This window comes from Podarcis tiliguerta (genome assembly GCF_965153285.1).
Source record: "Podarcis tiliguerta genome assembly, chromosome: 2".
NCBI lineage: Eukaryota > Metazoa > Chordata > Lepidosauria > Squamata > Lacertidae > Podarcis > Podarcis tiliguerta.
Window position 1 is genome coordinate 118,334,337 of NC_139535.1, and position 17,794 is coordinate 118,352,130.

The 17,794-nt window shown below is 50.8% G+C and overlaps 1 protein-coding gene across 3 annotated transcripts; it reads right to left on the reverse strand.

Moving 5' to 3' along the window:
* Positions 1–502: 502 nt before the first annotated feature.
* Positions 503–16,405, reverse strand: NAB2 (NGFI-A binding protein 2). 3 transcript variants are annotated; one of them, XM_083428273.1, is made up of 7 exons: positions 15,964–16,405; positions 12,124–12,889; positions 11,050–11,183; positions 9,059–9,110; positions 6,815–6,941; positions 2,629–2,829; positions 503–1,473 (listed from the first exon to the last, which is right to left on the reverse strand). In XM_083428273.1, the coding sequence occupies exons 1-7, from the start codon at positions 16,047–16,049 to the stop codon at positions 1,373–1,375; spliced, it is 1,467 nt and encodes a 488-aa protein (XP_083284399.1). In that variant the 5' UTR covers positions 16,050–16,405; the 3' UTR covers positions 503–1,372. The 3 variants fall into 3 exon arrangements, with proteins under 3 accessions (XP_083284399.1, XP_083284400.1, XP_083284401.1); XM_083428274.1 differs by having other exon boundaries at positions 6,815–6,938; positions 15,964–16,109; XM_083428275.1 differs by having other exon boundaries at positions 2,629–2,823; positions 15,964–16,109.
* Between the last annotated feature and the right edge of the window lie 1,389 nt (positions 16,406–17,794).

Here is a 17,794-nt window from a genome sequence, read left to right on the forward strand (position 1 = left end):
TTCAATTTCTTACTCAGCCTTTGCCATAAGGTCCCAGGGCGGGTTATACCAATTTAAAAATGCAATTGTGCGCCAGTTTCTTGCCTACATGCAGCTGCTCCAAGATGGAAGATCCACACAGCATCCCAGGGGCATTCAGATCACCACGTTCCCCTTGAAGGTACCAGAGGCAACACTGGTCCTGAGTCGTCCCGTATCGTACAACACCCCCTCTTGGTCCTGGCTGGGAGAAACAAGCTGCTCCCAGTGAAGGAGTGAGCCTGGTGCTCCTTCTGGATCCAACAGAGAGAAGACCCCCTTGTATTTCCTCTCCCTTTAGGGGGCTACTGCAGGTCACATAAAATTGGGGTGGGCGTGGTAAGCCTTTTTCAAAAATCAATTCTAATTCCTGCAACTACACCATTTTAGTAAAATAAGAAATTAAAAAACAAATCTGCTGCTGGAACAGGATGGAACTGTAAATTTCACCAGCATGCCCCAAAAAGTAATGGCAGTCACTAAATAGATCCATGTTGTTTAATTGGTCAAATTCTCAGACAGATTCCCTCAGGCAGGCATGGAAGCAAATACCTCTCAGGATTCCAAAACACGACTGAGCAGTGAATCAGTACCATTGGTGACTATAAACACCAGATTAAGGTCAAGACCAAGGGAGGTAATGATGCTGGAGCTATTTTGAGCATTGTATACGCAATCTACCATTGAAAGTGTGACAACCGATACACAATAATGTAAGGAATATCATGTCTGCCACTTGTCCATATGCAAGGCAGAGTGTGTGTGTGTGTGTGTGTGAGAGAGAGAGAGAGAGAGAGAGAGGAGGGCAATGGAGAGAATGTGTTGTATGTACACGTATGGGATGCAAGTGTAAGTCAGTGCGTTATCATAAGAAATTTGGATGCAGAAAGATAATCAATGCTTGTGTCTGAGAAATCGAATCGGCTTTCTGTCCAGGGCACAAAGTGTATTGGTGTGGGGTTTTGTGTTTTTATGGCTATGTACCCCAGAGTTCCAGGCTTCATGAGGGGCGAAAGGCTGTGGGTGAGGCTGACCTTCCAGTAGCCTTTCACAGGGCAAAGCCAGCCACAGATTGGGTCTCCCTGAGCTCATGGCTATCGCCTGTAGTGAGGACGGCCCCCAACATCTTACATAGTTAATAGGGAGGGGGAGAGGCAGGTTCTCCATTTTGTGACGAGAACCAGGAGTAATAAAATGTGCTGTGCTAATATGGTAGCCTTGCTCTGTTGAGGAAACCAAGCACGCCTCCTTGTGGTGATGGGGAGAATTGCGCCCCTCTCCCCTGCCAGAGTCTGATGTTCAGAGCTGGTTGGCATGTTATTGCTTGGCGACTGAGCCACAAGTCACCTGCTGCTCATTGCCGGCTGGTATCCGGTTCCACCTTGATGCTGTTTCTTCTAGCTTCGGCCTGTGCTGCTGGGGGCTGGCACCGCTCAGAAAGATTTTCCCCAAACTCTAAAATGAGAAATTGAAAGTCAGGCAGAAATATGCAATTTCCTGTCCTTGGCCTCTTTTTCTGTTGTTATTAACTTCAAGCAGGAAGGAGCTCCTGCCACAACTGTGGGCTTCCCCTCAGTTGCACATCCCCACAGGCACGGTGTATTTTTTTGGTTGGTTCCAAAGGTTATACCCTCAGCATCTGAGGTCTGAAGCACCATCCCCTCAGTTTTCCCTGCCATTCTCCAGTGACCACAAGGAAAGATCGCCACACGGTGATCTTTGCTGACAAAAATTATTTTGCTCATGTAAGCTTACTCTTAGGGTGCTTCCAGAGATTCCTGTTCTTAAGCATTCGTTGTGATTTGTTTCTGAGGAGGTTATACAACATCGCATCACCCAATCATTATCCTACAGTTGGCAGTGCATTTTCTTGTCGCATTCCTTATCGCAAAACATCCAACCTTTTGTGCAAGAGGTCCAAATCGGCTTTAGTTGCACAACCTGAATTTGCCAGTATGTGACCGAATCCCACCAGCGTCAGCCTGGAAGCCCCCTTAATTAATGAAAGGAAAAGAATTTGGCAGGCACAAAATCTATGACACGCTGTTTTTATTCCTGCCATCTCCTTGCGACATAGTAATAACCAATATAAGGTAGCATGATGATCTTGAGCTCAATGTGGCTATTGAGATTTTGCTGTGCCCAAAACTGCGTTTTGGATGCCATCAAAGTTAGTCTTGCCAGACATTCGTGTAATTTGCATTTTCTTGATTTAATGATGTCTTTCCTGACTAAGCCCAACTAGGCAGTGTTTGAGAAGGCTCCTTGTCCTTTCTGACTAAGCATTAGGAAAAACTTTCTGGCTGCAAGAGCTGTTTGACTATAGAACAGTCTCCCTCGGGAGGTGGTGGACTCTCCTTCCAAGTAGGTTTTTTAGCAGAGACTGAATGGCCGCCTGCCATGGATGCTTAGTTGAGATTCCTGCATTGCAGGGGGTGGACCAGATGACACTCAGGGTCCCTTCCAGTTCTGCAATTCTGGTTCTAGATGCCCATTGCTATCCTAGCTGTGGTGCCCACTTATTAGTTTAGCGAAACTGCTGGGCAAGGCTTCTCTTGCTATCCCAGGCCTGTGCTGCCCGATAAAGTCCTGGGAGAGGACGCCTCTTACCTTGGCTTGGGGGCTTCCCTGGCAGGCAGGGGCTGAGCCGTCCAACCCGCTCGTGCGACACCAGCCGGGCCAGACGCAGCCCTTCATCCATCAAAGTCTGCTGCAGGATATGACGACTCCATAGTCCATGGGGCGGGAGGCTCAGAAGTGTGTCAGGGGCAGCGTTGGGGGGAGGTGTAAGCCGAGGACAGGATCCTGTTGCTGCAGAAAAGGGGGAGGGGAAGAGTGAGAATCAATGGGGAGGACAGTGCGAACTTGTGCGAAAATGGATTGCGTCAACAGAATGACCCAATCTACTCCAGAACTTAGAATCTCTTCCAAACTAAAGCTACGCTAGAAACTAAGAGTAACCTAGACAAAGAAAAGCCAACTCCCCATTGTCTATCCTGCTCTAACATGGTCAAGAAATGGAGCTTAGAATAGGTTCTTAAAGAATCACTGAGGGAGGCAGATTGAGTAGGGATTCTGTTCTTCCTTTCACACCCTTCCGAAGGACACACATTCTGCAAGTGAGATACAGAGCAGAACACTGTTCTTCAACTGGTGGGAGCAGCCTGATCCAAGGTAGGTCGCAACAGGAACGCTAACCACCATGCAAACATACGGAATGGGTCCCCAAATGCATGTTTGGGTTAAAAGTGGGTCCTAAGTCTAAAAAGGTTGAAGATACCTAGAGTAGAAACGGGCAGCACTGTTTCCTGGATCAATTTATGTTTGGTGGGACCAAAAATACAAGGGAAACACACCTTCCAGCTTTTTTCAATCCTGTCAGATAAAGAATTCCCTATATAGGGAAGCTTTTAACGTGTATTGTTTTATTATGTTTTTATATATGTTGGAAGCTGTCCAGAGCGGCTGGGGCAATCCAGTCAGATGATTGGGGTACAAATAATAAATATTATAGTACTATTATTATGAAACTCTTGCATGCAATTCAACCAGGGCACATCAATTAAAATCAAGGGGTGGGGGGGAGGGAATTGCCCCAGATGATTTGAATAATTTAAATCATGTTTTCCACTGGCACTTCATGTATTTCCTAAATTATTCATAGTAATTAGTTGATCTAGTCACATAAAACCTATTAATCTACAACTAAACAGCATTATCTAGGAGAAACAACAAAAGGGCACTGTGGTAACATTTGGAAGGGCACAGGTGAACCACCATGGTCCAGAGAACACATTATCCTCTACTCAGAAAACAGAAACCCATTCACATCAGTTGGGGATGCGACCAGGCAGGTTCCCTATTATGGTGGGAGCTGCTGAGGAGAACAGGAGCACATCACATGCCTTTAAGACCTCTGTGTTCATGGGAACTCGGCTGCCGTTCAGCTCCCTGCCAGCATGAGGCCTTGCCCCAACGAACCTGATCCCATCAATGACGTCAGTTTGGCACCTCAGAACGATGGCACCCGGGGGCACCTCCCTGCTGAGACTTGCAAAGCTTTGCTGTGCTCTTATCAGAATTACAGGAGGAGTTGCTGGAATGCCAAATCAGAAGTGGCAATTGAAAAGTGCAAAACAGGAAGGGGTAACTTGTACTGAAAGATGCTGTCGGACCCCATCTCCCATCAGACGCAGCCAGCCGGGTCTGGAGGTATAATCCAGCACTATGTGGAGGACCAAAGGTTAGAAAGCCTTTGATCTTAATGTGTTTGTCTTTATTTTCTCTGGCTGTGTCTCTGAACAAGTGAAGCTGCCTTGAGTCAGATCTGCAAAGCCCAGCAGTGTCCATTCTAGTGTTACCCATCCTCTGGCTCTCCAGATGTTTAGGGCTACAACTCCCATCAGCCTTAGGCAACACAACAATGGTTCAGGGTGAAGGAGTCGCAGTCAAAACCGCCAGGTGGGGGGCAAGTCTACTCTGACAGGCAGTGCCTTTCCAGGATCTCAGGCACGTGTCCTGCTAGACAAGGTTATTTGAACTCAGCCTTCTACAGATGCTGCTGGACTCTGACTCCCATCAGCCCCAGTCAGCATTGCCAGTGGCCAGAGATGATGGCAGCTGTGAGCCCAACAACATCTGGAGCAGCAGATTTGAGAAGGCTGTCCTGCAAGACAGCTGCCCCTGGGACCTTCTGCAGGGAGATCGGGCGCTCTGTCTCTGAGCTATGGGATCCCTTTCTAATCTCTTGGAATCTTCTGAGAGTTGCCAAGCAAGTCTTGGCTGCTCTGTGCAGAAAGATGGAATATAAAGTGAGTGAATTAAGTATTAGGGATGTACATGACATGGTTTGCATTTCAAAGAGAAGGTTGTCATAGTTCTGAGAAGGAAACACAGGAGGTTTCTTCAACAGAAATGAAAAGCTGATTTTAAAGTCAACATACTGCTGCATATCCCTCTAATAAACGCCCTGGGGCTGCTGGTTTTGTCAGGGTACTGAGAATTTTCTGCCCAAAATCCACAGCCCCTCTGGAAAACGGCAGTTAGGACACTGTGATGGCTTTTGGGAAACACAAATATGCCTAAAAGAGAAGGTTTTGATACTCGAGGGTTTCAAAAAAAAAAAAATCAAAGCTCAAAATATCTGTATTGTTTGGCGAGGGAAAGGTCTGTGCACATGAAGAATCTGAGGTGGCAAAATGCAGAAAGCATTCAGGATGAAGTCAAAATCAGACAGAACTTAGTGCTGTTGTGCAAAGTCTGTGGGCCACAGAATACGATTCCAAATTATGTACAAGTCAACACATGTTCCAAGTTTAGAAAGAGCAAACAAACAAAGGGCAAAAGAATCAGAGCTCCAACACAAAGGAAGGGTATTTGAGCCTGCCTGTAAGTCTAGGAGACTTCTTCTGGCCCCATGGCCAAAGGGCATGAGATCCAGGGGGCCTGTTTATTCAGCATTCATCCCAATTTGCTCACCCAAACTTACGTGGAGGTTAGATTATATCCAGTTTCTATTGAGCATTCTGATTTGTTTGTGGGGTTATTATATGACAATGAACATTCGTCCTGCGTTCTTCCTGATTTGCTGGCATGGTGTTTTATATGTCCTCCTGTTACGTCATTTGTTCATCCCACATTTTTCAATACATTTACCTGTCACTTTCCAAGCCTCAAAAAGTCTGATACTTTTTTAAAAAGTGGATTTGCTGCACTAGGACAACAGACTATTTTTTCTGGATTTCAGCTATTTCTGGACTCTAATCCTTCAGACCTCCTGCCCCTGAGCTGTTTCCCTGACAGCTGATCATCATATGAGCTACTATTTGGGAATTGGTGCCTGAATTTGCTTTTTTCCTCTTCCCTCTTTGCCCATTTCTTTATGTGTTGTGGTTTTTAGATCGTTGGTCTGCAGGCAGGTACTACTTTGTTTGAATTAACTGCATGTATTAACTGCATGTATTTGAATTAACTGCATGTAATCCCATCACCTCCTGGCAAATAGAAGGTGAAGAAATGGAGGCAGTGAGAGATTTTACTTTCTTGGGCTCCATGATCACTGCAGATGATGACAGCAGTCATGAAATTAAAAGACGCCTGCTCCTTGGGACAAAGGCGATGGCAAACCTAGACAGCATCTTAAAAAGCAGAGACATCACCTTGCCAACAAAGGTCCGTATAGTGAAAGCTCTGGTTTTCCCAGTAGTGATGTATGGAAGTGAGAGCTGGACCATAAAGAAGGCTGATCGCCGAAGAATGGATGCTTTTGAATTCTGGTGCTGGAGGAGACTCTGGAGAGTCCCATGGACTGCAAGAAGATCCAACCTCTCCATTCTGAAGGAAATCAGCCCTGAGTGCTCACTGGAAGGACAGATCCTGAAGCTGAGGCTCCAATACTTTGGCCACCTCATGAGAAGAGAAGACTCCTTGGAAAAGACCCTGATGTTGGGAAAGATGAGGGCACAAGGCGAAGAGGATGACAGAGGACGAGATGGTTGGACAGTGTTCTCGAAGCTACAAACATGAGTTTGACCAAACTGTGGGAGGCAGTGGAAGACAGGAGTGCCTGGCGTGCTCTGGTCCAGGGGGTCACAAAGAGTCGGACACGACTAAACAACAAATCCACTCTTGGAGCCTTTTTGGCTAAAAGGAAGGAACGGATGCTCTAAATAAAAATAATAAAAGACAAAATAGTGCAAACCTAAACTTACCTGCACCCTCCCCTCAAAACAGTCTTGAGGCACCTTTTTACTACTCCATGCAGCTGGAACATTTAATTGGAGCTCAGTCCACTCACCCTGTGGGTGTCCATCTAAGCTTTCCCCTGACAAGCTGGCTGTGTCTTCCTCTACGCTGGACCGGTACTGAGGAAGGAAGGGTTCGCAGACCAAGGGAAGTTCAGGACGGCTGTGCTCAGCAACCTGCTGGAAGGACAAGGGAGGCAGGCATTAAAGCTGGGCGTATAGTCTTTTGGCGAAAGATTTTGCCTCCACTGTAAACACATCCCCCACTAAGTTTCTCAATGCTGGAGACCATTCACTTAAAAGTGACATGAAATGCATGCAACTGTTCAATGTGTTTTATCTGCAAATATCAGCTATACCCCATGCTCAAGCAGAAATGGGACTGTGGTGTCTGGGGAAGGAAATTAATGCTCAACCAAAAGTTGACATGATGGAATCGTCCCACATGAGACTAATGGCTTCACGGGAAGAGATATTTCCTCATGCATGGAAAGGGTTAACCGCCCCCCCACCCCCCACACCGCAGCTGCTATTGAAAGATAAAAATGCACATTAGGCCCCTGTACATATTTAATGACCCGTTTAGTTTGGCCCCTAATCTCCTGATGCTGCAAGAGATACGGCAGTCACAGTGTCTCCACTGTCTCCTGTGTGTCCCCTTCCTAGCGCTGCAGTCCATGGAAGCCACCCTCTGCTGCTTGCTGTGCGGATGTCCAGAGCCCTGAATCAGATTGGGGAAGGGGTGTTGGAAGGCAGGCCCAGGATGGGAGGTTTAAAGGCGGGTGGATGCTCTCTAGCTTGCTAAGGAAAAGTCAGTCAGAGCCAGGAAGCTTATTTCGGCAGAGGCTCCAGCTTTAATTGAATTGCCACTATGACCAGTACTTTTTGCATTTAATTATCCTCTAATCCCCACTGCTTATGATTCTACCCCCACATGTATACCTGCAGCTGCAGCTTATGTTACAACTGAGGATAATATTTCAGAGATCTGATGAAATGAACTCTAAACTACTACTACTACTACTACTACTACTAATACTACTAATAATAATTTACTTACTTACTTACATGCCACCCATCTGACTGGGTTGCCCCAGCCACTCTGGGCAGCTCCCAAGAAAAAATTGTAAAAGTACAATACAACATCACACACTAAAAACTAAAAACTTCCCTAAAGTTTCCTTCCCTAAAGACACCTTCAGGTGTCTTTTTAAAATCACATAACTGTTTATCTGTTTGACATCTGCTGGGAGGGCGTTCCACAGGGAGGGTGCCACTACCTAGATGGCCCTCTGCCTGGTTCCCTGTAACTTTGCTTCTTGCAGTGAGCAGAAGACCCTCAGAGGAGGACCTCAGTGTCCAGGCTGAGCAATGGGGGTGGAGACACTCCTTCAGGTATTCATGGCCGAGGCTGTTTAGGGCTTTAAAGGTCAGCACCAACATTTTGAATTGTGCTCGGAAACATACTGGGAGTCAGTGAAGATCCTTTAGGGCTGGTTTTATATGGTCTCGGCGGCCACTCCCAGTTACCAGTCTAGCTGCCATATTCTGTATTAGTTATAGTTTCTGAGTCACCTTCAAAGGTAGCCCCACACAGAGCACATTGCAGTAGTCCATGCGGGAGATAACTAGAGCATGCACCACTGGCGAGACAGACTGCGGGCAGCTAGGGTCTCAGCCTGCATACCAGATGGAGCTGGTAGAGTGCTGCCCTGGACACAGAATTGACCTGTGCTTCTGTGAACAGCTGTGAGTCCAAAATGACTCACACTTTTGTAGTGCAGGAAGGGGGCTGGGCTGAGATGGCTGAGCGCCATTTTGGGCAGCGCCTCTCCGGAGCCAGCCAGCTCTTTCGGCAAGCACAGGAGCCACAGTTGGGAGAGCGCAGTGCCCATGGCAGCAGCATAGGTAAGCAGGGGGAGGGGAGGGGCTGGGGGAGAGAAGCTCCCTTTGACGTGTGTGCACCTGCACGCAAGGTCCAACCCGCCACAAGCTCTGGGGGACAATGAACCGGCCTACTCCAAAAAAGGTTTGCTGACCCCTGATCTAGCTGAGCACTGTCTCTCCTCTGACTGGCAAGAGACCTCTGTGCTGGCGATTCAGCTGGGGATCTCCTGCATGCAAAGCGAGTGCTTTCCCCTGGTCCATCGTACCATATACCTGCCAGTTTCTATGTGTGTGAACACATGAATCACCACCACCATTTATGTAGCGGTTTCTCTGGGGACCCATAGGGCTTCCCATTCATTATCTTTGCAATCTCATGCAGGCGCAACTGGGCTGGCTCTGCAGCTTACCTCCTGCTTGAAGCGCTTGGCTTGCCCAGAACTGCTCTCATCCAGATGCAGCCTGAGGACAAAAGACACCATGGAGTCAGAACACCCTGCTAGGTAACGGGCCAGGATTTTGCCCCTGGCCTGGGCACTGAAGAAGTCAAAAAGGTGTCAAGAATGATTTAAACATGCATTCCTACATTTAAACTGAGCCCCTCACCTTAACATGCCAGTTTAGCGCATACAGGATTCTGCAGCCTGGGACGCTGCAGGCACAGCAGCTGAGGGGGGCCTGTTTAGGTGAGACCCTGGGCACCTACAATATCACACAGATAAACTCTTTTTGCCCATTAACTGCCACATTGATTCCACTGTAATGGGAAACCACGAGAACGTGTTGCGGTGGGTGTTGGATTTGTGCCCTCCCCTTTCCCTTTTGAACTAACCACAGTTCTCTGTTACATTGGGAATCTGTGATCTGTAGTTTGATGCTCTGGTTTGATAACTTGCCACAATTAGAACAAACCACGGGTCCTCAAGTTTGGACATAACTGCGAACTGTGGTTAGTTCAAAAGTGAACGCGGAAGCTTTTGATCTCTTCGCGCATGCACAGAAGGAGGAGAGGGGTGTGGAGGGAGGGCTTGCAAACCAGAGGCTCATGCACAGCCCTGACCTTCAGTGCCAAACAATGGATTCCTCTTACATTTGAACCAGGCCATTCCATGAGAGAGAGCAGCAGCAAGGGCCATAAGCAGAAAGGGTGCCACAATGGGCATGTACTGCACAGTCACAGCTGGGGCAGCTCCAGTTGCCAAAGAGTGCCAAGCCCATTTACTGGGTGCCCAAACTACTATTTGGAGCAGTGGGGAAGCAGCTATTCATTTTTAAAGTTTCTGCCCTTCATCCAAACAGGTCCCGAGGCAGTATATAAAACTAACAACAACAGCAAAATACAACTGAAGCAAAGCATAATCCACCATAAAACAACAAACTAACAGGCAAAAAGCAGATAATATACAAATATAGACCTTGTAAAATATCTAAAATATCTGGGCAGTGTGGAGGCACGGGTGGGGCTGTGTTGCTCTACTGACTTCCCAATACTCAATCACTACCACCCGCCAAGAGGGGAACGGGTTAAGGTTTCAGGAAGTTGGGAGAGCATTGGAGCCCCACCTGCGCCACCCACTAGGCACTGCTCTATCTGGGCAAACAAGGAAGTCTTAATCTGGCACTGAAAATATTCTAATGTTGACACCACTAGTCAGGGTATTTCAAAACTGGGGTGTCACTGCAGAAAAGGCCCTGCCAGTGTGTGAGATAAACAGGACAGGTGGACATCCCTCGGCAGAACTCACTTTGTCCCAGGACCCAGCAAAGCTCAGTCCAGGTCTCTGTGATGTTGGGACACAAAAATATCAGGAAAAATAATAATTAGAAACATTCTTCTGTCACTGAGCAATGGCAAAGCATCCTCACCTATCAGGAATTAGGGGACAGGGCTTCTAGATCAGAAATCTGTGTTTCCAGATAAACAAGAGTTTTGGCTGTATTTACTTTTAACTTTTTCTTGGCAATCTGGAAGGACAGCTGGGGAGGGTTCAAATAGAAGCAAAGGCTCTCCACCCTACCAGGCAGAGAATCTTTATGCTGCTTGCTGAACCATCTCCCCACCCCGCCTCACAGCAGAGGCGCCAGCTTGCGAGGGCAATGGGGGGGGGGCAACGTCACTTCAGTGGCTGGCGGCTCCTGGTCCGCCTCCTCTTGGCGCTGCCACCAGCAGAAAGCTGCTTCACAGCAGGAGGATGAGGAGGAAGAGCTGCCACTGGAGCTGCGCTGCGCACTGCTCTGCAGTTCGCCTCTGCCTTCTGGGACGGGGGGAGGAGAAGGGCTCAGTCCCCAGGAGCTGGCGCCCCTGACCCACAGTAGCATCACAGCAGGAGGCCACAGCCTCACTTTCAGGTAACCCCCCAAGGCTCTACCACTAGCAAGAACGAGAGGGTTTGGTTCTCACCTGGATCCCTTAAGTGAGGACAGGTAGCTGCTCTCCCGGGCCACCTGGCGTGAGAGTGAGAAGAGCTCCACCCTTCGCAGCAGCAGGGAATTGTCCCGCAGGCAGAACTGGGCAGCAGCTTCGTTGATGGTGAGCTGGGAGGAGGGAGAGGGCAGAGTGAGTCTCTGGGGAAGCGATGAGGATGCTGAGTCTTTTGAGGGCTTTTGAGGTACAGCAAGGGGAGGCAACGTTGGACAATGCTGGACTCCAGCTCCCATCGACCCCACCCAGCCTGGCCCATGAGCACGGAGGGTGGGACCTGGAGTACAAAAACACCTACAGAGCACCATGTTGTCTCCCCCTGTGGTTCTTGGGGAACTCATGAGCAAAGAGCAGACAATCACTGGCATCTGGAGAGCAGCGCATGGCTTACCACTGGGCAACATTGGTGAGGAGTGCCAGGCACACACTCCACACATTCGCTTGCCAGTTTGAGGTCTCTTTTAAAGGAGAGCTCCCCATTGTAACAATGCTGTGGGGAAGACTGGAGGGGCGCTGGAGGGGTGAAGGGGTGAGACAAAGAACAACAGCAAGTCTAACTCCCTTCTTCTGTAACAATCCAGAATTAATATTTTATTACCTGTTTCTTGAATAAAAAATGCCTGTGATATACAGATCACCAGGCAGAACTCTGTTCATGCAATATTTCCAGTGGGTGGAAAGGTGAAAGAAGCAATTTCAGCCCCCTGAAAACCTACCCTGAAAGCTGCAGGGGACTGGGAGAAAGTCCTTCCCACAACCCTTCCACCACTGGCAGTGCCTGCCGGATCAAAGCTCCTTTCGTTCAGGGAAAAGGAAGCCTGGCTCTAAGCTAATTTAGCTCCCTTTAGAGTTGGAGCACCCAAACCCCATCTTAAAAACAAAACAATACGAACTAGCAGACATGCACTCCCCTTGCCACAAAGTGTTATCCCCATGTGCCCCGCATGGGGCTGCTCCACTGCAAACTCTGGGTCTGAGCCAGCTCTGCTTGGGCCTGGAGGAGTCCCCTGATGGTGAGCAATCCTGCCTCCCCAGCCAGCCTCCTTGGCTCACCTCATGAAGCGTGAGCTGCTTGCCCTCGCTTCGCCGGGTCTCGCCTCGTCCATAAATGGCGCTGTGGCGCCGGATCTCTTCCTCTTTGCGAGGGTCCCCGCTGTCCATCCGGAAGATGTGCCCCACTGCTTTGGCCAGTTTCTTGTTCAGCTTCATGAGGGTCCTCAGCTCGGTCTCGCCGCCACGGGGGCAGCTGCGCAGCAGTCGGTCCACACCCTCCGACACCGCCTGGGCCAGCTCTGGATCCAGGTGCTCTGCGGACGAGGGGTGCTCGCTGGGCGAGGAGGCCCCCCCTTCCTCTTCCGATTCTGGATTGCCCCACTGAATTGCCGGCAAGGGGGACAGCTTCTCTCTTGGATCCGAGGGGCTCTTGGCGGGGGAGGTAGCGCTGGCTTTGCTGAGGGTCTCTCCGGGGCTGGTGTGCCCGTTGGTCAGGGACTTGCGGCCCCCAGACTCAGAGATCTTGAACAGAGGGATGCTGCTGACAGGTATGGAAGGCACCGGCTGGTTGAAGAGCCCTGGGTTGGTGGCCCACTCCCGCAAGGCCTTCTGCAGGCGCCGGACATGGAGCGGTTTGGTTGCCATGCCAACCAGGGCCATGATCTCCAGGAACTCCTCCTCGCCTGCCTCACACAGCTGCTGCACATCGTCGCCGCCCTGCTGGATGAAGGTCTCATAGTAGGAGAGGAGGTTGGCTCTCTGCAGAACACGATACAGCTGGAGTTCGCCCAGGGTACGAGGCAGGGACAGGGCCATAGCCAGAGGCCTGCAGCAGGGACAGAGTGCGCGGTGAGCCGGCAGAAAGGGTGGGTGAAACAGGGAGATGAAGCCACACCCTCTTGTCTTGCCCCCATGGTTGATCAAAGCAGGGGGAGAGAAGGCAGGCATGGGATTGGTGGACAAATGGAGAGCATGTGCTGGGGCTTATTACCCCACAACCAGGTTTGGAATTATAGAATCATAAAACTGTAGAATTGGAAGGGACCCAGAGGGTCATCTAGTCCAACCCCTTTGGACTGCAGAAATCTTTTGCCCAACCTGGGGCTCAAACCTACGACCCTGAGAGGGTCTTATGCTCTACCAAAGGCCTTATGCTCTACCAACATGGATTATTTAACCTGTACCCACAATTCGTTTGGTTCGAGGCCTGATTCGCCCCTGAAAGGGGGGTGCTTGTTTTCTGCAAGTGAATGGTTATGTACTCTGCTAACACAGAGGCAGCTGCTGCTTTTCCCTTGATTAGACTGTCCCCATGTAAGCTATTAACTCACACTGAAGTCTCTCCATGTGGTTAACATACCACAGAAGACGATTGTGCAGAGGAAACAAGCACCACTTATCTATGTGAACTGGTCCTAAGCAAGGAACTTGCACAGAGGAGGGTGACCGAGATGATCAAAGGCCTGGAAACCAAGCCTTTTGAGGAACGGTTGGGGGAGTTGGGTATGCTTAGCCCGGATAAGAGGAGACTGAGAGGAGATAGGAAAGCCATCTTCAGATATCTTAAGGGTTGTCACATGCAAGAGGGAGCAAGCTTGTTTTCTCTTTCTCTGGAGGGTAGGACCCGAACCAATCGATTCAAGTTTCAAGAAAGGAGATTCCGACTAAACATCAGGAAGAACTTTGTGATGCTAAGTGCTGTTAGCAGACTCCCTCAGGATTGGTGGACTCTCCATCCTTGGAGGTTTTAAAGAAGAGGTTGCTGGGCATCTGTCAGGGATACTTTAGCTGAGATTCCTGCATCGCAGAGGATTGGACTGGATGACCCTCGGGATCCCTTCGAACTCTACAATTCTGTGATTCTATAAAGGGGGTGGAAGAGACCCCCCCCTCCCACCCACTCCAGAGGTTTACCTCCCACCTCCTTGCCACCCTGTAAAACATTGCGACTGTGATTCGGATCATCATTAGTGATTGTGAGCCCGAGGCCAGAGGGTGGCATTTTCTCTGGATGAATTTGCCTGGAATAAGTGAGTGTCATCTTGCGTACCCACATCCTACACAACAACCTCCAACCATAACCCACAGCCATCTTCCCATCAAAGCAAAGAGCTCGCCCCCCACGTCACTTTTTCCTCTGTCATTGAGCCTATTCAGTGAGATCTACACGAAATGCACGCTGAAACTGGAGAAGCGTCGCAGCTCACTGGTAGAGCAACTGCTGGGTGTGCAGAATGTCCCAGGTTCAATTCCTGGCATCTCCAGGTGGGGCTGGGCACACCCCCTGCCTAAAACTCCAGAGAACCACGACTAGTCCGTGTAGACAGTCTTTAGCTTGAGGGCCAGACAAGCTTGAGGGCACATGCCTCAGGGAGCAGGTGCTGGTGAGCGGGGAGTTGCAGCTGAAACACTGGGTGGCAATGCTAGGTGTGCCATACGGCCTGCCCTATGTCTGTTGCCCTCAGGAGCGGTGAAGAATGCTGTCCCATTGCACAGTGTGGAACACGTGCGCCATCTATGCGGGCCATGGGAGCCAAGGCTTTTCAATTAAGGGGCCACCCTCCAAGCTCATGCATGCACAGCATGGTGGTGTCATGCGGCCGCGGCCCCCTTAGTCGCAGGGGAAAAGCCTGGTGTGGAAGGCTCAGCTACGAGCCTGTTCAAAATTGGCATGGAATGGGAAATGGGTGGTGGGGGTGTTGTCTTGTCCTTCACCCCAGGCAGCAAAGTGCATCTACCTTACCCCTTTACCCACTTTGCGCTCAGACCATGGCATGCAGGGAGAGTCCTCTGTCCCTGCCCTGAATTACTCAAAAGGAAGGTACAAAACGCAACTATAGCTCTCCCCACCCCCACCACCACTGATGCACCACCAATAGCTGAAATGGGACCTTCTGTCTGCACTAAAGCCAAGGACATTTCAAACAAACTCACATTACTTGAATCTTCTCTGCAAACTAGGAAGAAGCCACACAAAAACACATGCTCTTTGTCTCCCCTAAAACACACCCACCCACACTCCGCAGACACCCACTCCTTGCCCCGCCTTGGTCAAAATGAAAGGCATTGGGGCACTTAGGATAGTTCTGTAAACTACCATACTCCCCCCTCCCCATATGTGTTTATGCGTGTCTGGAATGTGGAAATGTGAGTGATTGGGGGGAGGGGGTTGTAAGGGAGCTGGGTAATGAAGCTTGCAGGCGGGGGGGGGGGGAGGCACGGCTAGCTCAAAACTTCCTTGCCCTCCTCCCACATCATGCTTCCTGCCAATACTCTTCGGGAAGGAGGATTTCGGACTGGGAGTTTATGGGGACGTTCTGCTGTCTCCAGCTGACCAGGAAGGCTTCCAAGTCCTTTTGAAGCGCCTCGGAGACACTTTCCCCATCTCCCAAAGACATTTAGCTCCACGATTCGCCCTGCCTGCCCCTCCCCAGATACTCACAGTCCAAACCCTGGTTAGGTGCATTCAGGATGCTACAACACAACCTAAAAATACCCCTGGGCATAATTTGAGATAAGGGATTTGAGGCGGGGGTGCTGGGGAAGATCCTTTCTGATGGACCCGAAAGGGCAATATTAGCCCGCGAACAGGGGCAGAAAAATGACAGGCAGAAGCGTCTCTGAGCGTGTGCAGAATCCACGGAAGAAGCGCCGGGCCGCGCATCTCCCACTTGGGAGCCCGAGGGGCTCGTGTCCGGAGGTGCGCCTTCGCGAAAGCCTGGAGTCCCAGCAGCTCTCCTCTCTCCGCCGCGGCCCCGAACCCTTCGATCTACGCCCCCCCCCCCGGCCTCCTAAGCGGGCAATTCCCTGCCTAGACGCGGGAGCGGAGTTTGGGGCAGAGGCGAGACCGGAGGGAGACGACCCTTCTCCCCCCCCCCCGCGCGCCCGCTCCCCGCTTACTTCGGCGCACGCTCCGTCCTGGCCGCGACCTCGAGGGGCTGCCGGCTTCCTTCGCAGGCGTCCCGCGGGGCGGGGTGGTGGGGCATGGACCCCGGGCCTGCGAGCCTCGCTGGCGGCGGCGCCTTCCTCCTCTTCTGGGCGAGAGGCGAGTGCGCGCCGGGCGTCGGGTGGCGCCTGTCCGCCGAGGTGGCTCTCCGCGCCGGTCCCTGGCCGCGCCTCGGCCCCTTCCCCCTTCTCCCGCCTCCTCCGCCTCCTCCTCCTCGCCTCGGCGCGGAGCCTCTGGCGCGGAATCGCCTCCCACGCCGCCGGATTTACAATGGAGCCACCGCGGCGGCTCGGAGCTGCTGCTGCTGCTGCCGCGCGTGGGAGGCGTCGGGGGCGGCAGGCGGCTCTTGCCTCGGACCAGAAAAGCGGCAGCGGCGAAGGAAAACGCCGCCTCCTCGCGGTGCGCGCGCCCCTCCGCTCGGCCCACGCGCGGGCCGGGCAGGGGCCGAGCGCGCCGGGCTGCCGCCGCTGCTGCTTGGCCGCATGGCTGTCCCCGGCCTCCTCCGCGCGCCTCCCGAGGCCCGGGTTAGGATTCGGCGCCGCCGCCGCGCTGGCTGGGGGCGGCGACGAGGCAGCTTGGCCCCGGCTCCCTTTTCTGGGCGTTGTGGGTTACGCCCCGCCTGGGAGAAATTGGTGTGCAGGACTTCGGAGTACCTGGCAAAAGAGAAAGGGAGAAGCGCCTGGTCGGGGTTTCGTGGGTGGAGGTGCGTGCTCAATATCCCGCACCCGCCCGCCCTTCGTGCCAGGTGTGCACGGCTTTGCGTTTGCGTGAGTGCTTGGGTTTCACGTGTGCGATGTTGTGTTTGGAAGTGCGGGTGACGTGCATGGTCCCGCGTGTAAGTGAGGTGGGCGCGCTGCCCGCTATTGTGTGAACTGGACGTCCGTGGTGAAGTGTGCCTGTGACCGTGTAAACCATGGGGAACAAGCTTCCAAGGTTAACTGAAGGGTGCCGAGGCGGGGGGCGGGGGGGGGAGTTTAGAGATGTATTATAAAATTATTAGTTGTCAAAATCCTGCTGAATGATGTTACAGATATTTTAGTGGCCAGAGCCAGGGTTTGGTAACTGAAATGGGAATAGCGTTGAGATACATGCTCCTCTTGTTTAAAAATACCTCCCCGTGGTGGTGTCATTGTAGTTGAATACATGGGCAAGGGAGGGCATCTGCCCCCCCCCCATCAAGTAAAACAATAGAAATACTTAACTAACTGACCAATCAGTCGTTTCTGCCCCCTAACAAAGTCCTGCCCCCCCAACAAACACCCCCACTATGCCCATAGTTGAATATATTCAGATTTCCACTCTACTGGAAACAAGTTTAATGGATTATTCTTTCATTCCAAATTTTTTTGGATTGCCTTTTAAAAGCAAATTTGAATGCCTTAAAAGTTTTTTATTATTTTTAAAATGACCTGATCGTGACCAAAGAATTACACTGGGAGAGTGGGGATGACTCCACTGAAAATTTGCAGTGGAGACTTTGATACCAGAATCTAATAACTAACATCTAGTTACTATTAGACATTGGATAGCTAGCCCATTAGGAATAGGCTTTTTGTCCATCTAGTACAGTGTTATCTAATCTGACTGGCAACAGCTCTTTAAGAGTCTTTGACTGAAGCCTTTCATTTTACCTGGAGATTCCATGGATTGACAGATGACTAGCGTCAGAGTCTTGTAAAGATGTACACTTCAAAATATCATATTTTGCCCTATAGAATAGCACATATGCATTCTCCAGTTGCAAGGTGCAGAATTTCAGCAATCACTCTGGTGAGTTTTCTTTCT